General features: G+C 39.3%; 1 protein-coding gene across 7 annotated transcripts in view; it reads left to right on the top strand.

Annotated features, from left to right (window-relative positions):
* SLC12A6 (solute carrier family 12 member 6) overlaps nucleotides 1-25,360 on the top strand; it is a 108,018-nt gene that overhangs the window by 63,471 nt on the left and 19,187 nt on the right. For all 7 annotated transcript variants that reach the window (XM_055098820.2, XM_008965543.6, XM_008965551.5 and 4 more), the window contains 10 exons: nucleotides 13,410-13,504; nucleotides 15,483-15,614; nucleotides 16,639-16,785; nucleotides 18,147-18,201; nucleotides 19,042-19,172; nucleotides 19,851-20,092; nucleotides 22,057-22,271; nucleotides 23,386-23,544; nucleotides 23,714-23,812; nucleotides 24,088-24,145. In XM_055098820.2, coding sequence (XP_054954795.2) covers nucleotides 13,410-13,504; nucleotides 15,483-15,614; nucleotides 16,639-16,785; nucleotides 18,147-18,201; nucleotides 19,042-19,172; nucleotides 19,851-20,092; nucleotides 22,057-22,271; nucleotides 23,386-23,544; nucleotides 23,714-23,812; nucleotides 24,088-24,145 — 1,333 coding nt within the window. The remainder of the gene's footprint in view (nucleotides 1-13,409; nucleotides 13,505-15,482; nucleotides 15,615-16,638; nucleotides 16,786-18,146; nucleotides 18,202-19,041; nucleotides 19,173-19,850; nucleotides 20,093-22,056; nucleotides 22,272-23,385; nucleotides 23,545-23,713; nucleotides 23,813-24,087; nucleotides 24,146-25,360) is intronic.

Here is a 25,360-nt window from a genome sequence, read left to right as displayed (position 1 = left end):
AAAGTAAAAGTATCTCTTCTTCTTACCACCTCACTTCCACCTCTTAAAAGTACTTGCTGTTGACAGTTTCTTGGGAATTCTTCTAGAAATTTTTAATTATAAATTTTTGTATTATATATGACTATCTTTTCCTTTTTATATCAACGGTGTTATAGTAAATGGACTGTTCTATTATACAGACTGCTTCTTTTTACTTAACATTTTACCTTGGACATCTTAGTACATAAAGTTCTGCTTCATTCCTTTGTTTGTGATGGAAGAGTATTTCATTGTGCTCCTGCACTATAATTTTATTCAGCCAGTTTCCTACTCATGAGCATGTATTTCCAAGTGTGTTACTGTTGTAAGTTGTGTTGCAATGAATATCTTATACTTATATCCAGTATATAAGACAGATATATCAGTCTTAATGCCAGTATATTTGTAGGGTAAATTTCTAACAGTGGAATTCCTTACTCAAAAGATATGTACATGTTTAAAAATATACATCAGCTTAAACTCTCACCAGTATGGAGTAATGCTTGACTCTCTATAATAAAAAAAAAAAACAGGTATTATTAATCTTAAAATAGTTTCTTTACCTAATAGGTGAAAATGGCAACTCTAGTTTTTTATTTATACTTCCTTCAGTGTAAGTGAGGTTAAGTAATTTTTAGTATATTATTTGGTATTTAACACTTGTGTGTCTATGTATGCTTTGATTTGAGGCTTATTTTGATCCCTGCTGAGCTTTTAGCTGTTTAAATATGTGTAAAGCAGCTATGGAAAAATAAGCTATCAAAAAGTCCAAAGTAGGGAAAGTAAAAACTTCAGAGGATTAGTTGAAGAAACTGGGATACTCCTTTTTCCTTCTTTCTATATTAAAGACTTAGAATAGTCCTTGGGTTAATGAGAAGAGTTTATGAGACCATAGCCCTCATTCCTTTAGTGAGTTTATATGCTGAAACAGTACCTGACATCCTAGGCACTCAGTATATATTTGTTAAGTAAATGGTTTGACATAAATATACAAATCTGATCACCAAGGTCCTGACCGTGTGATGTTAGAGGTTTTTTGTTTTTTTGGTTTTTGGTTTTTTTGAGATGGAGTCTTGATCTGTCACCCAGGCTGGAGTGCAGTGGCACGATCTTGGCTCACTGCAACCTCCACCTCTCAGATTCAAGCAGTTCTCTGGCCTCAGCCTCCTGAGTAGCTGGGACTACAGGCGCACGCCACAGCGCCTGGCTCATTTTTGTATTTTTAGTAGAGTCAAGGTTTCGCCCTATTGGTCAGGCTGGTCTCGAACTACTGACCTCAGGTGATCCACCCACTGTGGCCTCTCAAAGTGCTGGGATTACAGGCATGAGCCACCACTCCCGGCCACTTTTTTATACTTTTATATTGGATAGTTTCTATACATTGCTCAAAATTAGTCTTCTGTATATAAAAATTTTATATTTGGATCAGGAACGATTAAACTTTCATTGAAAAATTTTGCCAGACCATGAAAAGAACATCTTTCCTCTAAACTATGAAAGTGTTTCTGTCCCTGATACATACATGACAGGCAGAGATGTTTGAGAATAGTTCATTATCAGGAACACATGTACAATGGAGGCAGCTTAGCTAGTGAAATGGACAGTCAAAAGTTGATACAGTTCCAGTATTACTAAGCTGGATTTTGTTCCCAGCTAACCACCTGCAGTAAAGGATACCTGGGGAACTGTAGGCAAAAATAAGTAACTTTGATTATGAAGGAAGAGTTATCTTAGTCATTATTAGCCAAAAAATTCTAATAGTATTTGCAAAGAGACTGCTTCAAACATTAATCTCATTTGGCAGCCTACAGTTGCATTCAATTTTTAGCCAACCTGAGGATTCATCCAGTCTTCTGGCCAGATTATCAGGTATGTCCATCCTGCCAGCCTGAGTTCTCTCTCCTAGATTCGTGGAGTCAGATCATATTTTCCTTTTTTCTCATGCTCTGAAGAACTATCCTCTTCTGTCTTCTGTCTTAAGTATCTTTGTTTTAGCTGTAGCCTCAAAACCTTTAAAAGTCTGGTTTAATTAAAAGAAATTCATGAGTTTGCAAAAGACTGAAAGATTTTTTTTGTTGTATTTTCTAACCATCTGATAAGTTACTCAGAAAAGGCATTATAAGGTTGAATGAAAATCTTCCGACCAGGCGCCGTGGTTCACCACGCCTGTAATCCCATCACTTTGGGAGGCCAAAGCAAGTGGATCGCAAGGTCAGGAGTTCGAGACCAGCCTAGCCAAGATGGTGAAACCCCATGTCTACTTAAAAAAAATTGGCCGGGCATGGTGGCGGGTGCCTGTAGTCCCAGCTACTTGGGAGGCTGAGGCAGGAGAATCACTTGAACCAGGAGGTGGAGGTTGCAGTGAGCCAAGATCACACCACTGCATTCTAGCCTGGGTGGCAGAGTGAGACTCTGTCTCAAAAAAAAAAAAACAAAAACAAAAAAAGAAAAAGAAAAAAAAAGAAAATCTTCCCAGCTCTCCCTAAAAACCTTGTTTAGGATAATTTGGCCTGGTAGGTGAAAAACTGGTTCAATTGCCTTGCCTGCTTAATTGAATTTGTAATAACATCTTTCAGACCTTTGCTGTTGAATTGGATATATAAAAGCCCTTTCCAGTCCTTCTAAATGTTTTTACTGTCAACAGGGCACAGTTATTTTAATGTATCTACTGTTCCCACTGACTCATCCGGTCTCTTGCAAAACTCAGGGTCAGGCTGAGGAGATATACGGGAGGGTGAAACTGCTGTTGTAATAATCAAGCTGCACACCTGTGATTTACGAACTTTTCTGTGTGTGTGTGTGTGTGTGTGTGTGTGTGTAGCTTTGCACTTAAAAAAATTTTTAGAAAGCTAGCAAGCAAACATGCCATGGGTCCTGGCATTATTAAAAGTTTTATCAGGCATCCAAGGAAAAATAATTCGAGTCTTCTGCAGTCAGTCTCTCATAAGGAATAGAAAACCAAGTAACTACTACCTCAGTTTTGAGGCTTTTGCAACCTTGATAACCAAAACTTAAGAATGGCAATATGAGATTAAAAAAAAAAAAAAGTATAGGCCAACCTTACTTAGGAACATATCTACAATCCTGAACGAAATATTTGCAATCTGAATCGGGCAACATATTTTTTTAAATTATCCCCTCATCAAGTTGAGTTTCTGCTAGAAATCCATGGTTGGTTTAATATTGAAAGTTAATTTATATAATTCACTATGTTAACAAATTAAAAGAAAAATATTGTATAATAATCTTAATAGAGGTTGAAAAAGCATTTGATTTGAAACATACCTGATATGGTTTGGCTGTGTCTCCCCCCACTCATCTTGACTTGTAATTCCCATAATCCTCATGTTTTGTGGGAGGTAACTGAATCATGGGGGCGGTTTCCTCTATGTTCTTATGATTGTGAGTGAGTCTCATGAGATCTGATGGTTTTATAAGCATCACACATTTCCGCTCCTTGCACTCATTCTCTCTCCTGCTGCCCTGTGAAGAGGGGCCTTCCACCATTTTTATAAGTTTCCTGAGGCTTCCCTAGCCATGCTGAACTTGGAGTCAATTAAACCTCTTTCCTCTCTTTTTTTTGTTTTTTGTTTTGTTTTGTTTTGTTTTTTGAGATGGAATCTTGCTCTGTCACCCAGGCTGGAGTACAGTGGCATGATCTCGGCTTACTGCAACCTCCATCTCCCAGGTTCAAGTGATTCTCCTTCCTCAGCCTCCCAAGTGGCTGGGATTACAGGGACCCACCATCACACCTGGCTAATTTTTGTATTTTCAGTGGAGACGGGGTTTCACCATGTTGTCCAGTCTAGTCTCAAACTCCGAGCCTCAAGTGATCCGCCTGTCTCATCCTCCCAAAGTGCTGGGATTAGAGGTGTGAGCCATTGTGCTCAGCCAAACCTCTTTTCTTTATAAATTACCCAGTCTTGGGTATTTCTTCATAGCAGCATGAGGAAGGGCTAATACAGTAAAAACCCAATATTTAAGTTTATGAGTTCATAATGATAATTTAAAAAACGAGCCAGGCACAATGGCACACGCCTGTAGTCCCAGCACTTTAGGAGGCTGAGGAGGGAGGTAGGAGGATTACTTGAGGCCAGGGGTTCAAGATCAGACTGGGCAACATTGCAAGAACCCATCTCTACAAAAAAGCAAAAAATAATTAGCCTGGCATGGTGGCACACACCTGTAGTCCTAGCTACTCTGGAGGCTACAGTAAGCTGTGATGGTGCCACTGTACTCCGCAACAGAGTGATACCCTGTCTCTAAAACAAAACAAAACCCACAACTAACTGGTCACCATTGGAGTATTTAGTGAACCAATTATTCTGAGAACTGGTCAGTAAAGGGAAAGAATTATTCGTCCTGTTTTTAACTGAACCACTTGGTAATCAAATAGTAGATTAAAGGAAATGTCTCTTTTTATAGAGGTATTCTAGCTAATAAATGAAGGAACAATAATAGAATGAGAATATTACCATATGGTGACCTCTCATAAATTAATGGAGCTAGGCATTACTCATCAACAATTGCTAATATCTCAAAAGGAAAGACAACCAGATGACAATGACATGTACCTCCTGGCAGTTCATAATACCACTGTGAAGTAGTTTTCCTCCCTACCCTCCTAGAAGTACTGAAAGTAATTAGGCTTTTAGATTCAACTACCAATTTTTAGGAATTACAAAAGAGCATGTTAAACAGCATCACATGGATGCCATCATCAAAACCCAGACCATCAGAAACTCTCCAGGACAAATGACATGGTTTCCTTAACACATCAATGGCAAAACAAAGTATAAAATCAAAAACATGTAGCATTTGGGATAACCTTTCAGATTCACATAGTCACATAGTACAAACCCAAACCTGTGCCAAGGGAAATTAGGTACACTTACTGCTCTCTTGCCTAACTCAGACTAGCAAAGGCCATTTGACAAGATCAGGAAGCTAAAAGAGTAACTTGAGATTTATCTAGGGCCCAAATTATAGTATAAGTGGTAATTGACAAATGCAACATTATAGAAGTAATAACATCACAACAGTAAAGTGTTTATATAAAGAGTAAGACCTTTGGTATACCTTTTTTCTGTTTACAAAAAAAAAAAAAGTATGCCATGAAAAACAGAAATCTGAAATATTTAGTAGAATTATCCTATCAGTTTTCATTTGAATTATGCAGTGAAACACCAGTAAGTTTCCCAAAAATGTCAGCATTATTTAGATAGTAAAATGAGAAAAAAGAAACATAATAGTGTCTGGGCGCGGTGGCTCACACCTGTAATCCCAGCAGTTTGGGAGGCTGAGGTGGGTGGATCACCTGAGGTCAGGAGTTCAAGACCAGCCTGGCCAACATGGCAAAACCCCATGTCTACTAAAAATACAAAAAATTAGGCATGGTGGCAGGCATCTATAATTCCAGCTACTCGGGAGGCTGAGGTAGGAGAATTGCTTGAACCCTGGAGGCGGAGGTCGCAGTGTGCTGAGATTGTGCCACTGCACTGCAGACTGGGCAACAGAGCAAGACTCCGTCTCAAAAAAAAAAAAAAAGAAAAAAAGAAACATAATAGTAATCTGACAGATGATGTAATGCAAACCATTACTGAGGCCAGTCTCAGTGGGGATCCTTCAAAGGAGTCATTTTAGGATTCTGAATAATCCTAAAAGAGCCCTGGAATATGGATTTGGTTCTTAGTTCCTGCAGAGTAAAGATTATTTGCTACTCAGAAACTAGAAGTTCCATTCCATCTGGTATTTCTTGGGGTCACAACAGTGACCTAAACTTTTGAAGGCTGAACTCTAAAGCAGCATGGTTTCCCACCAAGATATTCAAGCCAAAAATTAATCCTTGCCTTTCAATATAATCACTTCTAATTTCATGCCTTTTGGTATAACCACACTTGATGAATGCTTCATTTCTTGCCTTGGAAAGCCTTGACCTTTCATGACTGTCCACAAGCCATGATTGACCAGGAACTCTTTGGGAGCCTCCCATTGCACAACACTACCACAAGTAGACCATGAGTAGGACATTATTGGTTGGAGGCATCATTGGTCTCATAAAATGTAGACAAAAATCTCCAGGGATATTCTTCTACCTTTCTAAAAAAAGTAAGCAAGCAAATGGAAGGTGGGCCAGAAACAGCCAGGATCCAGACTGTCTGATGATAATAAGACAAGGTGAGCCAGAGCTGCTAGGAGGTGGCTTGGACAGCAGGTAGCAGAATGGGACAGGATTGTCTCATGCCAGATTTTTGTAACGGCATCATTGTAAGGTTATTGAATAGCAGAGAGGTAGTATGTTGAACTCTTGCTTCCATAACCCTCAAGAGAAATGACATGGTCCTGAGTCTGGGATACAAAATTCTATTAAATGTTTAAATCAGTAGAGGATGCAGTTAGGAAGATGAGCAAACTCCTCAGGAATAAAAGACTGTTTAAAGAGAAGGAAAATAAATGGAAATTCTAGAAAAGAAAAAATATATATAGATATAAAAAAGAAATTAAACAGTAGCTTAGTAGTAGGTAAATAGCATAAACAAAAAGAACTACACCTAGATACATCTTAATGAAACTGCAGAAAATCTAAGAAAAGATCTTGAAAGCAGCCAGAGAGAAAGGACAGTTCATCAAAGGAACAACAGAATGACAGAAGAATTCTCAGTACCAAAACACAAAGTTACAAACACAAGCCAGAAAACACAAATAAGTGTACACAAAAATTTTGTAGAGACAAGGTCTCACAATGTTGCTCATGCTAGTCTCAAACTCCTGCCCTCAAGCAGTCCTCCTGCCATGGCCTCCCAAAGAGCTGGGATTACAGGAGAGGGCTGCTGCGCCCAGCCTGGAGACATCTCTGACAGTCACTACTGGAGGTGCTACTGGCATCTAATGAGTAGAGGCCAGGGATGCTCTTAAATATTCTACAGTGCACAGGACAGTCCCTCACAGTAATTATTTGCTCCAAAATTCCATAGTGCTGAGTTTGAGAAACCTAAAGGAATTCTAAGGAATATACCTCAAGAAAGAATAAAATGATCCTAGAAGACTAGTAGTCTGAAATGTAAGAAAGAGTAGTGAATAAATGAACTAGTAAACTTGTACATCGACTCAAATCAGTGTTGTCTCAATAAAACAACTCTAATATCTTATTTATGGAGTTTTTTTTTTTTTTAAAGAGACTACTGGGAACGTTGGACACCAATATTAGGTAAGTCAGGAGGAGAAAATTGGAATTGAAGTATTAGAAAGTCTTCGTGTTGTTCAGGAGGATGTCAAGCAATTGTTTAAACTTATTTAACAATTTAAGTAAGATATATAGTAAAATTTCAAGGGTAATTGCTGAAAGAACAGAAATAGAGAATGGAAACTAGAGGGGAAAATGTCATTAAGGAAAAACAAACCAGAAAATCCAAAGAGTGGGAGAGATAGAGACAGAGGATGAGAATGAGTCATAGAGAAAAAACAAATAAAAAGATGTTAGAACCCTGTCTAAATATATTAATCACTAAGGTTGATGGACTAAACTTGGCAGTTGAAAAGACAGATTGTCAGACTTTTAAAAATCCAACCCAAACAAATAGATGATAAACTGTGTTGTTTAAAATGCCAATAAATTTGGAGGTAATTTGTTGAGCAAAATAATAATAATAACTAAACAATAGATGTATGTCTAAAATTGTTGTGCCAGCCAGGCCCGGTGGTTCACACCTGTAATCCCAGCACTTTGGGAGGTTGAGGCAGGCTGATGGCTTGAGTCTAGGAATACGAGGCAACATAGCAAAACCTCATCTCTACAAAAAATCCAAAAATTAGCTCTTCATGGTGGCATAAGCCCGTAGTCCTAGCTACTTGGGAGGCTGAGGTGGGAGGATCTCTTGGGCCCAGGAGGCTGAGGCTGCAGTGAGCTGTGATCGCACCACTGTACTCCAGCCTGGGCGTAAGAGTGAGACCCTGTCTCAAAAAATAATAATAATGATAAATAAAATTGGCATGACTTCTTGGTGGATTAAACCTTTTGTTATTATGTGGTATAAACAAAACTGTCATGCCTTCTTGGTGGATTAAACCTTTTGTTATTATGTGGTTACCTTCTAATACCTAATAAAATGTTTCTCATAAATTTATCTGATACTAATAAAATTATATCAGCTTTCTTTTCGTTAGTATTTGCCTGATATATCTCTTTCCTTAATGTTTTCTTAATGTTCAGCTTTTGTATGTCCTTATATCTCTTATAAATAGTATATGTCTAGATTTTATTGTTTAATCCAGTCTGTCAATCTTTGTCTTAGTCTATTTACATTACTGGTATTATTGATATGCTTGGACCATTGTGCCATCCTAAATTATTTGTCCCACTTTTTCTGCTTCTTTATAATCTCTTCTTAAAAAAAAAAAAAAAAAAAAAGCTTTCTGTATTACCCCTGCTTCCCAAATGAACTATTAGCACACTCTCACATTACTCTCTCCTTTGGAAAATCTATCCATTAACTAACTTACGTGGTCTGGCTCCTTTCTGTCTTTCTAAATATGCTCTCCTTTCCTCACTGTCCTTTAGCTATATTGTCCTTTCTGCTTTATGAATTCACTAGAATTGGTTCTGCTTTAGGATCTTTTAAAATTGCTGTATTCCCTCTGCCTGAAATGTAGGCTTTTCCTTACTATCCTATGCCAGGAGTGTGCTGCAGCCAGCTTATACCAGCTCACAAGAGCCAGTTAATGCAAATCTCTTCCCAAAACCAGGCTCATTGTCTTCACATTAGTAGTTTGAAAATGGCCATGTGTGAGTATTTATACCACAGAAATTGTCAAGTACTGTAAGTCGGGTTTGTTTTCATTCTTTAGAGGCTGTTATCAGCACACCAATGATCTTACATGAAGTCGTCATTCCCCTCCCTAGTCACAGTCTCTCCCAGTACCTATTTGATTTTCTTCCTTGAACTTATCACTTCTTGAAATTCTTTTTGGGTTTTTTTGTTTTTATTTTGTCTTTTTTGTTTTTTTTTTTAATTGCTGTTGTTGTTTTTACTTACTTTCTGTCTTCTGTAACTTCAGTATATGCACAGTGAAGGCAGGGTCTTTAACTGCCATGTCCACTGCTATACCCCTAGGACCCAGAACAGTATCCAGTACATCCTAGGAATTTAATAAATATTAGTTGAATAAATGAATTACTTAGAAGTGGTGATAATTTTAAGCTATACTCTTTTTTTTTGAGACGGAGTCTCACTCTGTCGCCCAGGCTGGAGTGCAGTGGCACGATCTCGGCTGACTGCAAGCTCCGCCTCCTGGGTTTATGCCATTCTCCTGCCTCAGCCTCCCAAGTAGCTGGGACTACAGGCAGCCGCCACCACGCCCGGCTAATTTTTTGTATTTTTTAGTAGAGACAGGGTTTCACCGTGGTAGCCAGGATGGTCTCAATCTCCTGACCTCGTGATTCGCCCGCCTCGGCCTCCTAAAGTGTTGGGATTACAGGCATGAGCCACTGCACCCAGCCTAAGCTATACTCTTTAGAATTTTCTGGAGCTATTAAGAAGAGGAAAAGAATTACATTTTTCTTTTTATAACCTTTTGTTACTGAAAATATCAAAGGTACAGAAAAGTAGAATAGCATAATGAACTTTTATGAATGCATCACCCAGCTTCATCAATGTTACAAATCTGTTTTCAAGACCCTACCTAATTTTTCCCTAAACTGTTTTAAAGAAAATTCCAGACATATGATTTTACTTGCCCTTTTTAAAAAAAAGAGTGATATATTTTCTCTTATTTTTTGTTTCAGAAATGCCTTTTTACCTTTGATGTGTTGAGTCAGGATCCTAACAATGTTCATTTGCAATTAGTTGATATGTCTTTTAAGTCTCTTTTATCTATAAAAGTTCACCTTTTAAGTTTATGCCATTTATTTGCTGAAGAAGTCAGATCATCTTGTAAAATTTCTCACATTCTGAATTTGGTGATTAGATCCTTCTAATGTTTAACATATTCCTCCTTTGTGTTTTCCTTGAACTGATAGTTAGATTTCAAGGCTTGATTAGATTCAACTTCCATTCTTTTGGAAAGAATACATCATAGCTTGTACAGTGTATTTTTCATTGTATTACAGGAGATTGTGTTGTCATACCTTCAGAGATGTTAAAGCTGATAAGCAGGCTCCAGATCAGCCTGATCCATCCATTGTAAAGTTTTGCCTCAGCCTTTCACCTAATGGTTTTAACAACCATTGATTATCGTTGCCTAAATCTGTTATTTCATTAGTGATTTTTTCTATCATTCCATCTATCATTAATTAGCTGGAATGCTTCTATAAGGAAGAAATTTTCTTTTAATTATTGGTTACCCTGAAATACAGTTGGCACAAGAAAGGCAAGATGATTGCTTACTTCTTTCCATTTATTTTTTTCTATTTATTAATGTCATTTTTCAGAGTCATGTGTTGTTTCCTTAACCCCGCAAAGGTGACTTTTTCAGAATATCATTTTGAGTATTTCATAAATTTGCATTTCAATCCATCACATTATTTATTTTTAATGTTTGTATTATTCCATTTTGGGGCATTGGGAACCCCTTCAGTTTGGCTCTGTGCCCTTTGATGTGACCCAGTAATTTTGATAGTTTATTGACTGTTTCTCAAGCCCATCCTTATACATTTAAGCTTATAGGGTTTTTAATTCTTTAATTTTTATATTGTTACTTATTTCCCCAGTATTGAAAATCTTAGCTTTTAATAGCATTTATGTTTTTTTTTTCTCTTCTCTCCTTCCAGACTCTGTAATTATATAACTTTTGCATAATAATGAAACAAAGTTAAGGAAGTGCTCAAATAAAACAAAGTTTGCTGTCTTATGGGCCTGGTCTCCTTTTTTTCCTCATAGCTCTTTCACCGAATTTTTGTCAGATGCCTCTTTTAACATTAAAAAAAAATGTGGAAGGGTTTGTACAAAAATAATAGTTAAATGACATAATTTTTTTCTTTTTTCAACTCCCCCCCAAACCTGCCCTGAGACAGGGTCTCACCCTGTTGCCCAGGCTGGAGTGCAGTGGATCAGTCACAGCTCACTTGCAGTCTTGAACTCCTGGGCTCAAGGAATCCTCCTGCCTGAATAGCTAGAACTATAAGCATGCACCACCATGCCCAGCTAATTTTTTAATTTTTTTGTTGAGGCAGGGTCTCAGTGTTGCCCAGGCTGGTCCAGAACTCCTGGACTCTAGCAGTCTCCCACCTGGGCCTCCCAAAGTTCTAGGATTACAGGCATGAGCCACCACGCCTGCCCTATTTTTTTTCAACTTTTATTTTGGATTTAGAGGGTACATGTACAGGTTTGTTACATGTGTATATTGCATGATGCTGAGGATTGGGGTATGGGTAATCCTTTCACCCAAGTAGGAAGCATAGTGACACAGGATTTTTCCTGGCCACTTTGCCAGCCAGAGACCTCCAGCCAGCAACATCCATGCCCAGGCTTTGCTCAGGCCCGAGCTCACCAGAAGAGATGCCCTGTCTATTCATCCTGCTGGGCTATGCCTGGCTTGCGCTCCAATGCAGATCCTGCAGCCGTGGCAATTGCGCACTGGTGGGAGGGGGTGAGTGAGTGAGCGAGTGCAGTGTCCAGCTGGCTGCTCCAAGCAGTGAGACAGAAGCGGGCTGTATGTAGGGATTGCTGCTGGACCAGGCGTGTCACACTGAGGGGAACATGGTGGCGCCCAGACGGGTGTCCGCAACCCTGAAACCTCAGAGGGGGTGTTACCGTGTGCTAATAGCTCTTTTAGTCCCACCATCTGCAGCCCCATGGATGGCGGCATGTTAACAGCTCTGTCTGTCCTGTCGCCCCTGCTCCCGCCCGCTGCTGCTTCCCGTCGCGTGGGGTAGCTGCCCTCCACTGGCAGAGTGTGGAGGGCCACAGTATTACAGCCTTCTTTGTACCTGTGTTTGGTGGGTCCTGAGTTCTTGTTCCACATCCAAGAAGAATGAGGTTGTGCTGATATCAAAGGGTGAGGAGGGCGGAGAATAATTTTATTGAATGATGAGAAACAATTCTCAGTGGAGAGGGCATGCGAGGGTGGTCTCTCTCATTGGGGCTGGGGCTGGGGCCTTTATGGGCTCAGAATAGGGGAGTGTATGCTCATTGGTTTGTGAGTATGCAAAAAAAGGCTAAAACAAAGGCACACAGTGTAAAAAACCAATTAGGGAAGGGTAGATATATGTAAAATAGGTAAAGAGTGGAGAATCAATTAGAGGAAAGTATGCCAAACGGGAAGAGAGGTTCTCAGTTCAGTCCATGGATTTATCCAGGACTTGTAGCTAGGCTTTAAACTGTCTTTGGCTTGAAGGTTGGGTTTCAATTGTATGTAATGAACATACAAGTGCATGTGTCTTTTTGGTAGAATGATTTATTTTCCTTTGGGTATATACCCAGTAATGGGATTGCCGGGTGGAATGGTAGTTCTAAGTTCTTTGAGGAATCTCCAAATTGCTTTCCACAGTGACTGAACTAATTTACATTCCCACCAGCAGTGTATAAGCATTTCTTTTTCTCCACAGCCTCGCCAACATCTGTTATTTTTGACTTTTTAATAATTGCCATTCTGACTGGTGTGAAATGCTCATCACTGAAATCATCAGAGAAATGCAAATCAAAACTTCATATAATTTATAAAAGGTCAGACAGCTGTGGAGGCAGAGAGCCTTTACTGTCATTATCAGCAGCAATAGTGTGTAAAGGAGACTACATCTAACACAGTATTATACCCTGAGTATATACTCAGTATCTTTTTTTCCTCCTAAACTTAGGTGACTTTAAGAGTAGAGTCTCGGCTGGGTGCAAGTGGCTCACGCCTGTAATCCCAGCACTTTGGGAGGCTGAGGTGGGCGGATAACTTGAGGCCAGGAGTTTGAGACCAGCCTGGCCAACGTGGTGAACCCCTATCTCTATTAAAAATACAAACAAATTAGCTGGGCATGGTGGTGCATGCCTGTACTCCCAGCTACTTCAAGGCTGAGACAGGAGAATTGCTTGAACCAGGGAGGCGGAGGTTGCAGTGAGCTGAGATTGCGCCACTGCACTCCAGCCTGGGCGACATAGCGGCTCCATCTCAAAAAAAAAAGAGTCTTCATGGGCTGGAATTCCAAAAGAATAGCGTCTCTAGGGGTCTTGATTATTGTTAAGGAAAGGAATGACCCATGTTTACTTCTCAGAGTTTTCTTTTTGTTCCTGCTGGAGAGTTTTATTTTGTTCCATATTCTCCAAGCAGTGCTGATTGAGTTCTAAGATTAAATTTGAATATGAAAATGGGTTATATTAATACCGAAGCAACCTGCACTTATCTGGTGCTGATGTTTCTTCGTCAGAAACCAGTGAGAAACTAACTTGGTCTACTTTTTTTTTTTCCAGACGATGGACATAAGAAAGCTCGAAATGCTTATCTCAATAATTCCAATTATGAAGAAGGAGATGAATATTTTGATAAAAATTTGGCACTCTTTGAGGTAATATTTCGGAGAAAACTATGGACTGAGACTTTAGGAACAGAGATCTCATGATGGCCGTATTTTACCCCATTTGGTTTAAAAATTTTACAAGCTGGATAATTTAATGTTAAAAGAAAATATTGTAACTTGTTATAGTAAATTTTGTCTGTGTAATCTAATTATAGTGAGTAACTATTAAATCAAATTGTTATGTAGTAAGGAAGAGGAGTTTGACTTCTTGGACATATAGATTACCTTGCAATCTAATTCAGTTGTGATTTAATTGTTTTTATTAGAATAATCTTTCTTCTAACTATAAATCAGTGTATTTCTCCACCCTTTGTCTGAAAAGACTATCATTTGCCTTAGAACTAACTAAACAAGGCTGGGCACGGTGGCTCACGCTTGTAATCCCAGCACTTTGGGAGGCCGAGGCGGGTGGATCACAAGGTTAGGAGATCGAGACCATCCTGGCTGACACGGTGAAACCCCGTCTCTACTAAAACTACAAAAAATTAGCCGGGCATGGTGGCGGGCGCCTGTGGTCCCAGCTACTCGGGAGGCTGAGGCAGGAGAATGGCATGAACCTGGGAGGCAGAGCTTGCAGTGAGCCAAGATTGTGCCACTGCACTCCAGCCTGGGCGACAGAGCAAGACTCCGTCTCCAAAAATCACTGTAGGAAGCAGGCTTCCAGATTAGCAGGACCTTCATGTCCTTTTTTTTAGTTGTCAGATAATAACTGTATATATTTATGGATTACAATGTGATATTTTGATATTTGTATGCATTGTGGAATGATTAAATCAAGCTAATTAGCATATATATCACCTTGTATACTTATCATTTTCGTGGTGAAAATATTTGAATTTGACTTTCTTAGCAATTTTGAAATATACAATATGTTAACTATAGTTGCATGCTGTGCAATAGATCTCAAAAACTTATTTCTCCTGCTTAACTGAAACTTTGTATCCTGTGACTAACCTCCCTCCCTTCCCCTACATACACCCCAAGCTTCTGGTAACCACCATTCTATTACTACGAGTTCTACTTTTTAGATCCCACATGTAAGTGAGATCGTGTGCTATTTATCTTTCTGTGCCTGGCTTATTTCACTTAACATAATGAAGAGGACTTCTATATCTTATCTGAATAAGACAACATGGACTCTGTGGCCAGGCTCCATAAGCTGTGGCCAGGTTGTTGAAAGGAGCCTGGTTTATTTCAGCACTACCTTTTTCTGGCCTTTGACAATGATGCAAGTGCCACTTCTCTCAATGTACCATTTTTAGTTTGTTTTTGAGACAGGGTCTTGCTCTGTCACCCAGGCTGGAGTGCAGTGGCACGATCACAGCTTGACCTCCTGGGCTCAAAGGACCCTCCTACCTCAGCCTCCCTAGTAGCTGGGACTACAGGCATGTGTCACCACACCTGGCTGATTTTTAAATTTTTTGCAGAGACAGGGTCTCACTCTGTTGCCCAGGCTGGTCTTGAGTGCCTGGGCTCAAGCGATCCTTCTGCCTTGCCCTCCCATAGCATTGGGTTAGCAGGTGTGAGCCACCATGCCCAACTCAATGTACCATTTTTTTTTTTTTTTTTTGAGATGGAGTCTCGCTCTGTTGCCCAGGCTGGAGCGCAGTGGCACGATCTCGGCTCACTGCAACCTCTGCCTCCTGGGTTCAAGCTGATTCTCCCGCCTCAGCCTCCCGTGTAGCTGGGATTACAGGCGTGTGCCACCACACCCAGCTTATTTTTGTATTTTTAGTAGAGATGGGGTTTCACCATCTTGGCCAGGCTGGTCTCAAACTCCCAGCCTCAGGTGATCCAGCCACCTTGGCCTCCCAAAGTGCTGGGATTACAGGTGTGAGCCACTGCACCCGGCCTACCTGTGAAATATTTTTTCATTTCATTTGAAGTTTTCTGGTAGCAAGATTATTTTGATACTTATGTTCAGTGTTCTTTGTAGCTCATTTCTTCCATGTCACTGGCTTTATAGGAAGAAATGGACACCAGACCGAAGGTGTCTTCCCTCCTCAACCGCATGGCCAATTACACTAATCTGACTCAAGGAGCAAAGGAACATGAAGAGGCAGAAAACATCACTGAAGGGAAAAAGAAGCCCACCAAGGTGAGGCCTCAGAATAACAAGGAATACATAAAAAGAGCCCTGTATATAAGAAAGAAGGAAATACCTAAGGCACCATTCTGTGTTCAGCAGCTATTTATTAAATGCTTGAGAGGTGCCTGGAACTGTTCTGGGCACCAGGGTCATAGCACAAAGAAAACATACGATGCAGTCTAAATTCTAATGTGGGGATACAGTCCTTAAGCTATTTTAACTGCCAAAATATATAACATATTAAGTGTTGATAAATTCCCTAGCAAAAAATTAAGCAGAGTAGAGAGACTGAAATTGGCAAGGGATCCAGAGTGGAGGGCATTGCTACTTACATAGGTTGGACAGGGAAAGCCTTTCTGACAAGGTGATATTTGAGGAGAGATCTAGCTGATGGGAGGGAGTGAGCTATGCGGGAAAAGAGCATTCAGGGAGAGGGAATAGCTTTTCAAGAGAAGAGTGTCCATACCCATCTGCTGATGCCATCTGTCTGTTGTGAAGTTGTTGGGTTTTTTAAACACCAAACATCAGTTTGTCTCAAAATGAAAATATAAGACATTCAGTTTACCATTCTGGTTGTTCAGCCCTTTCAAAAAGGGATAAAACGGCCCTCAGATCTTCATTTTGCCATCTAATTTATTTACTAACTACTGTGAAGAATTTATGCCAAATTCTGAAGAAATTCCATCAAGTCCTTATTGTTTTTAAATGAAAAAAGCCAACAGCTTTGAAAAACAAAATTTTAAATTGTTATGGGTGCACATAAAAGTTTATTTGTGGCCAAATGCCTATGTATAATAAACACATGCGGGAACCTTTGTAAAGTTAAAATATATAGCTTTAGGAATAATAAAAGTATGGTGATAAACACTTGAAAGATGGAGATTTTATATGTGCCCTTTTGAAGATATTGATTAAACTTATGATCTCTGCTTGGAGGTTAATATGGTAGTTAGGGAGCAAGTTATTACATAAAAGAATAAAAACCTCTCTTTAGGATAACTGTGTAATTTTTTATCAATGTCTTTCTTTCTAGACCCCCCAAATGGGTACCTTCATGGGTGTCTACCTCCCATGTCTACAAAATATTTTTGGAGTGATCCTTTTTTTACGCCTTACATGGGTGGTGGGCACAGCTGGAGTTCTTCAGGCTTTTGCAATTGTCCTTATCTGCTGCTGCTGTGTAAGTACTGCACTGGCTCCTAGAGATCACCTGAACGTTGCAAGTTCTCAAGAGCAGATGCACATGACCTCTTTGGGAATAAAACAAAGAATACTTAGGGAAGGACTCATGATCTCAACAGAAGAAATTATTCTGATATTAAAATCTAAAGGATTTTCAGTTATTCAGTGCCTGTTAGTCACTGCTTGCTATCTATTATATGATGTACTAGAAATTACAAAGCAAGACTTCAACTGAAAATGGAAGATAAAGTTCCTGTCTTCAAAGAATTCAGAATCCAAACTATTTGAGCTTGATAGCACCAAAGTTGTGACAGAAAATGTGTTAGAAAATGTGATGTATCACTCCAGTATATATTGAGAAACAAGACAGGTTATTGCGGATGTGAGGGGTATTTGGTTTTTTTATTTGGTTTTGAAGTTTCTTCCCTTATCCCTTCCTTAGAAATTTAGATGTTCTTTCCAGGTCTTCTCTCTACTGAGAACATTTTTATCTTCCTTTAATTTAAACTTCTCCTCATTATGTATCCCAGACACACCTATGAATTTTATAGTTTTCTACTGTCCTTTTTTATCACTATGACCTTTATACCCTACCTGTATATTATCCCCAGCTGATGAGCAAAACAGGTTAAGCAGGCACAGTTCATATTTTTAATAACTTAAAATGTTCATGGTACCACCTTTTTTTAGTCTCAGGCTTAAAACCTCAAGGCTGTGTTTGGCTTCTTAATTGCTTTTCACATCTAATCAGCTACCAACGCTAATCTATTCTCTGAAATCTTTTACACTCAGCCCTTTTTATTCACACTACCACCACTATAGTTTTTACCTCTCACTGAACTACTATGGTAGCCTGCTAACCAATCACTCGGCCTCCAGCTACTCCTATCTGCAGTGCATTCTATACTATGCTACCGGGTAATATTTTTAAAATGCAGTTCCTGTGTGCTCAGAAGCCTTCAGTGATTCCCTTTCTCACTGAACATTGTTCTTGATATTGTATTTAGTCTTTAGTCAGGTTCTAACCTATTTTCTGAGTTATTTCTCTAGTTCTTCCTTTTGAGTATACTATGCTCTATTTCCTGTGTAACTAGGAAATCCAGAGTGAGATTAGCAGTTCTTAATAGCACCTGACCTACTGATGTGGGAGCAGTTTGACAGAATCCTCCAGATATTAGTGGTATGACTAGCGCAATGAATTGGACCATATCATCTTATTTCCATACCATTAGGTATGACTGTCCATAAAAGTAGGTAGAGTTAAAGGTTTGCCAAGTGCTCTTGGAACACAAATGGAGAAGTAGTATAGAAATGTCATCTTTACACAGTAACAATCCTCTCCTTTCCTTTTCTCTGCAGACAATGTTGACTGCTATCTCCATGAGTGCCATTGCCACTAATGGAGTGGTGCCAGGTTAGTAGGTCAAGGTTGTATTTCAGGATTTATCAGTGTTGACTCTGTGTTTATGCTATAAAGCTAGAGGTGCAAACTTCTGAAGAATAGAATACTATTTGGTCTGTTCTGTGCTACAACAGAGTAATGGTCTATAGGACGTAGACATAATACTACTTGACTTTAAGATGCCGTCTTTAAAATCTCTTTATTTTTTAAACTAGAATGCATTAATTTCAGTCACATTCTTAGCTTTTATTAGTTGGAATATATATTTTTTTATAGACAGAGTCTCACTCTGTCACCCAGGCTGGAGTGCAGTGACACGATCATAGCTCACACAGCCTCCAACTCCTAGGCTCAAGCTGCTTTCCCACTTCAGCCTCCTGAGTAGCTGGAACTAGAGGTGTACGCCACTATGCCTGGCTATTTTTTTTTTTTTTTTTTTGCAGAGGTGACATTTTACTGTTACCCAGTTTGGTCTCAAACTCCTGGCCTCAAGCAATCCTCTCGCCTCATCCTCCCAAAGTGCTACCATTAGAGGCGTGAACCTCCACGCCCAGCCAGAATGTATTTTATTGGGCTGTCTCATGTCATAGTAAATATTCTCTAATTTTTTTCTAGGTAAATGCTGGCAAACTATTGCTTCATATGGCTCATTACATTAGTTGTGCAGTATATCCCACAATAACACTTTCACCTTTTACTTCCCACTAGCACATCTTTTTATCACATTGAGGGTTTGCAGAAGCCTGAAACATTTAACCTTTATGTATATATTTTTTCTTATTTCTGTTTTATTCATATTCCTCTTGCTAATACACACTCTTTCTTCTATTCACCTTCTGTTTTGTCTTTTAGCTGGGGGCTCATACTTTATGATTTCCCGGGCACTGGGCCCAGAGTTTGGTGGGGCTGTTGGCCTCTGCTTTTATCTTGGTACCACATTTGCGGCAGCCATGTACATCCTTGGTGCCATTGAAATCTTTCTGGTAAGTAATGACTTCATTGTGGTCTATAATATAGAAGAAATATTGATTTAGGTTTATTCTTTGCTATGAAAGCTTCTGAGAGATCAGCTGTGGGAATAAATCAGGTGATTGACTGCCAACGTCAGTTGGCCTCTTATGTGAATATGAGGTGGAAAGGTTGAAATTCTGTTTGCCTGCCTGTCCCTTCCTTTCTACCTGATTGCCACCACTCTGCCACCTCATCCAAGAGGTTCAAGTCCAATGGGGAAAAAGTAAAATAAAGTTTATCTTTTTTGATATCTTCATCCCTATGAAATAAAATGCTTCTCATATCTCTCTTCACTGAGACATATTGTTTACTATTTAAAGTAGTGATAGTAGAGTCAGGGTTAAAGATCATCATTATAATTACTTTATATAACCCTATGAATAAAATTAATAATTTGTTCCTTTCCTTTCTTTCCATTTGGAAATGTAGTTATTCAGAACAGCATGTAGACCAAAAAAAAAAAAAAAAAAAAAATCCATGACATCCCATTTCTGAAGGCATTTCAGATCCTATTAGAAACTAGGCTAATTCCCCAGTCATTTTCTCTCTCAGCTTTGCTTTCTTTTGTGAAAGTAAATGCAAACGAATACAGCCTTTTTACTTAATTATTTTGAAATAACCTAATTTTCTCCTTTATTTTTACCTAACAGGTCTATATCGTCCCCCGAGCTGCCATCTTTCACAGTGATGACGCACTCAAGGAATCAGCAGCCATGCTAAATAACATGCGTGTCTACGGCACAGCTTTCTTGGTCCTTATGGTATTAGTGGTATTTATCGGCGTACGCTATGTGAACAAGTTTGCCTCACTTTTCCTGGCCTGTGTCATTGTGTCCATCTTGGCCATCTATGCTGGAGCCATCAAGTCTTCTTTTGCTCCTCCACACTTCCCGTACGTGTCTGTCTCTCTGCCTAGCCATCCTTATTGGGTAGTAATTGAAAATATCTGGTGGTGTGATAATTTTAAGTCAGAATTTCATAGAGTCTCTCTGAGATTTTCCCTCTCGGATAAGCCCAGTTAGACTTCCTTCCTCATCTAGGCAGGAAGCCTCCCAGCAAACTATGTCCCGTTCATCCTCTTTCTTATGTCCTAAGCATAGAACTAGTAGCTGTAACCATCATTTAGGTTCAGATATTAGATTTTTTTCTCCCTGATAATTGTACATAATCTTTTTTTTATTATACACATTTTGAACTATTCATAAAGGGCTTTGCAGACAGTGTAGTTATTGCCAGCAACCTTTATAAGGCCCACCTTGGCCTCCCGACGTGCTGGGATTACAGGCGTGAGACACTGCGCCCAGCCTAGGTCAGGGCTTTTATCCATTACCCAAATAATGTACTTTGTACCCATTAAGTACTCTCTCATCATTCACCACCTCCTTCAACTCCCTAGTGCGAATACTTTAAAGTATGTTTTTTGAAGTAGTAATGGATTTGTGCAGATCTGTGACTCACAGGCTCACTTTTCCCTTTGACTAGTGGCATAGGGACTAGCTGGCACTCAGTGTTATTTGTAGTCTTGTTACAGAATTATCTTGAAGAGTCATCTGGATTATCTGAGGATCAAACTCATCGGTTCTATGTTGATTTAACCAGATTACAGAAAAAAAGATTTTTCAAGACAAAAAGACAGTTCCAGTAGGTTTAATGACTTACCTCAAAGTTAATTAATGGCAGAGCAAGAAGATGAACTGTGATTTCCTGACTCCCCATTCAGTATTTCTTCTATGCTATGCTGCATGATGGCAGAAGTAGATTCCATCTTAAACTTTTAATCTGCTTATCTAGGGACTGTAATACAGCTGAAGGTCCTTTTTAGGGGCATAAAATTTCTAAAGGTGACATTCTGGTTATATCTCAATTTGGGAAATTCCATTTTGTCTCGGGTTCACCTTTGGGGCTTCTCCTCTTTTTTGATTAGTACACGGTCATAATGCATGGTATTTTCTTTGAGATATTCCAGCAAAACAAGACAAAAAATCTAGAATAATACATGAAACAAGACTGGGAAATGTTGAGAGTTGTTGAAGCTGAGTAATAGGTACATGGTTCATAATAATGTATTCAATCATTTTGCAAATTTTAGAAGTCCCTTTGTTGGACCTGAGAGGTATTTTAACTATGGATGTATTATTCCTTTGTTTATATTTGTGTCTCTGGGTTAAAGAAAAAAGTAAAACCAGCAGGTTAATATTTATGTTATCCTTACCGTCACTCCCACTGAGTCTAGGCTTAAATTCAAAAACAGTTTTCTCTTAGGCCATAGAGGGATCTGCCTTTTAATTCTGACCAAGCTGTTTTCCTGGCAACAGTAGCCAGAAGATTCAACCTTTAGCATAACATTTTCAAGGTGTTTGTTATGAATGTTAGGCTTTTCTAGGCCAAAAAAAGAGGAGTGCTTTTTACTTTATAAGAACAACAAAAGGACTTCAGTATTCTTTTAGACCTAACAATTTTAGCCAAAAATTTTGGAAGATGAGTCAGCATAATGTCTTCAGACAGTTCTTCAATTTGACTTCCTTCACTGCCACCACCTATGACCTTGGACAGATAACTGTATTTCCCTAACCTTCAATTAACTCCCTGACTTCCTAAACTTCAGTGCCTCCATCCACAACATAGAAATTCTAATACATTGTGAGGTTGCTGTAAGTATTAAATTGGCAGAAAATGTAAGTCACCATTCACAGTGTTAAAATAAATTATAAATAAATAAACATTAGTTCCTTTCCCACCCATAACAGTAGAAGCTCTTAAAGATGGGGTTCTTGTTTCCTTTACTAACCTGTTTCCTTTTTTTTTAATGTACTTTTTTTCCTTACTTGATCTTTCTCCCTGTTTCTTTTCACTTAGGGTCTGCATGCTGGGTAACCGCACCCTTTCATCAAGACACATTGACGTTTGCTCTAAGACCAAGGAAATTAACAACATGACAGTCCCATCAAAGTTATGGGGATTCTTCTGTAACTCGAGTCAATTTTTCAATGCCACCTGTGATGAATACTTTGTTCACAATAACGTCACTTCAATCCAGGGCATTCCTGGATTGGCTAGTGGTATAATTACAGGTAAGTTAGGGAGTTATTGGACAAGTTTTTTCCTATTTTCTGGGGAAAATAGGCCTTGTCATCTTAGATTCCTCTACTGTCCATAAAGATTCACTGCCATGGTGCTAATTCCCTTCTTAAGCACACCACACAGCTCTTAATTCACCATATTTCTGCTTTTCCATTAGTAAAGCTGTCCTTATTCAGTACTCCTTTACAGAGTGATGTCTGCTAAAATTCACCTCCATTTCAGAGCAGAGTTGAGCAAATCACTTTCTAACCTTAGGGTAAAATACTCCGTGTATTCTTGTAAAATTGCCAGTGTTCTTCCTGCACTGACAGAATAGACCTGTTTTAATGTCCACATCCACATGTATCTTCCTAACTTAGCTAAATTCCTGAAACATTCCTTAAGTGGCTTCTATTATAAATGTTTGGTCTATAAATTTCTTTGCACATAAGCAAGTTTACATTAAGGTGTTAGAAACAGCACTGATGACTAATAAATAATAATGGGATTTGTGGGGCATTTAGTTTTAGTCTGTTTAACTTTTACTAATTTGCATTAGTAAAGTTAAACTATATTTGCATGTACCAAATCATTTTGTCAAATTATATTTAAATTAGATAAGAAAGAACATTATGTTTAGCTGGGCGCAGTGGGTTATGCCTGTAATCCTAGCACTTTGGGAGGCCTAGGTGGGAGGATCATGAGGTCAGGAGATCGAGACCATCCTGGCTAACATGGTGAAACCTCGTCTCTACTAAAAATATAAAAAATTAGCTGGGCGTGGTGGCAGGCGCCTGTAGTCCCAGCTACTCAGGATGCTGAGGCAGGAGAATGGCGTGAACCTGGGAGGCAGAGCTTGCAGTGAGCCAAGATTGTGCCACTGCACTCCAGCCTGGTGACAGAGTAAAACTCTGTCTCAAAAAAACAAACAAACAAACAAAAAACTATGTTTTTATTTATGTGTGTTTTATTGTGCAATGTGTGTGTATACATGTGCTCATGTAGAAGCAAACACACCTTTAGAAACTGTATAAATGAGGAGCCTGATTTTGAATGTTTGGGTAGAAAATTAATTATCTTTTTTTCATACTGCTGCTGCTTAAATTCCCATTTTTCCCACTGCAGAGAATCTTTGGAGTAATTACCTACCCAAGGGAGAGATCATCGAAAAGCCTTCAGCCAAATCTTCTGATGTCTTAGGCAGCTTAAACCATGAATATGTTCTTGTTGACATCACCACCTCCTTCACGCTTCTGGTGGGAATCTTCTTTCCCTCTGTTACAGGTAAACACATAGGCTGTTGTATATTTTAGAAGCTGTCAGACCCACGGAGTGATTTTTCTCAGGAGGCAGAATTCTCAGGGTTCCTGGATTTGCTTCTACTCTTTGCTATCAGTATCAATATCAAAGTGTCCAAGAAGTTAACTTGGTTTTTTCCCCCTTATCTCTAAAGGTATCATGGCTGGATCAAACAGATCTGGAGATCTGAAAGATGCTCAGAAGTCTATTCCCATTGGTACTATCCTTGCCATCCTGACCACCTCCTTTGTTTGTATCCTTTTTATGGATCCAGTCTGAGTCTTAGTCATAGGAGCATCCAGTAGAACTAGATGATCAGTATTTTTATCCTGGTAACAAAGATACCTGCTTTCTATCACTTCACTTCTTGCCAGATTATCTGCCTACCTCATATAGAAAATTCAAAAAAGAATTTATAGGAGTATTTAGCAGCTCATTTTACTGACAGAAGAAAGTGTCTACTGAGTGTCTACTTTCTATCTCATGTTAGAGGGTAAACAACAGTTTCCTTGACTCTCAATATGGTAGATTTAAGCAATGTTGTCCTTTTTGGTGCATGTATTGAAGGGGTTGTTCTCAGAGACAAGTGAGTAATGAATTTCTTTGTAACAATTATGTGTGTGTCTGCCACGACTTCTGATCATTCCACATAGCTCCAAGACAGTTACAGACTCAACACAGCCAGGCACCGTGGCTCATGCCTGTAATCCCAGCACTTTGGGAGGCCAAGGCAGGTGGATTGCATGAGCTCAGGAGTTCAAGACCAGCCTGTGCAACATGGCAAAACCCTGTCTCTACAAAAAGCACAAAAATTAGCCAGGTGTGGTGGTGTGCACCTACAGTCCTGGCTACTTGGGGGACCGAGGTGGGAGGATCACTTAAGCCTGGAAAGTCAAAGCTGTAGTGAGCCATGATCGTGCCACCGTACTCCAGCCTGGGTGACAAAGTGAGACCCTTTCTCAAAAAAATAACCCAACCTGAGTTATCAATCATGACTAACAATAAGAAAATATATGAATGTAGTTCCCAAAGGGGCCAGTATTTTCTAGTGAATATATGAGACAGTTAAATACAGTCCTTCAAAAAAGCAGTGAATGTGTCTGAATAATGAGGACTTCCCTGTCCATCAAGAACTGTTCAGAAACGAGACCAAAAGTCAAGAAGGGCAAGTAAAAAAAATTTCAAGTGTCTCTAGCATCTCCTTTATGAGAGAGAAGTATCTAATTGTGTTTGGCATTCTAGATAAAAGCCTGAAACTTACTTTCTTCATATTCTGTTCTTTTCTCTTCTCTTCTTTTCTTTTCTACTTATTTATTTAGAAACAAGGTCTTGCTCTGTTGCCCAGACTACAGTGCAGTGGTGCAGTGACGGCTCCCTACAGCCTCAACCTCCTGGGCTCAAGTAATCCTCCCGCCTCAGCTTCCCAAGTAGCTGGGACCACAGGTGCATACCACCACACCCAGCTAGTAGTTTTTTTTAATTTTTTTTGTAAAGATGGGGCCTTACTGTGTTGTCCAGGATGGTCTGAAGCTCCTGGGATCAAGCAATCCTCCCACCTTAGCCTCTCAAAGTGCTAGGCTTATAGGCATGAGCCAACACACCCAGCCCTTTCCGCTATTATTTTATTAAAATTTCCCATACTACACAGATGTATCCTCTATTCTTTATCCACATCACTCACTTTGTACAGACCTTCAGGATTTTTGCCTATGTTATTGTAATAATCTCCCTTTTAGTTCTAGCCTCTAATCCTTCTTCCACACTGCCACCAGAATGACTTTTCTAAAACACAAAATTTGAA

The sequence above is a fragment of the Pan paniscus genome, chromosome 16, assembly GCF_029289425.2.
Source record: "Pan paniscus chromosome 16, NHGRI_mPanPan1-v2.0_pri, whole genome shotgun sequence".
Taxonomy (NCBI): domain Eukaryota; kingdom Metazoa; phylum Chordata; class Mammalia; order Primates; family Hominidae; genus Pan; species Pan paniscus.
Note: the sequence above shows the minus strand (reverse complement) of the source record. Positions and strands in the feature narration are given on the sequence as shown.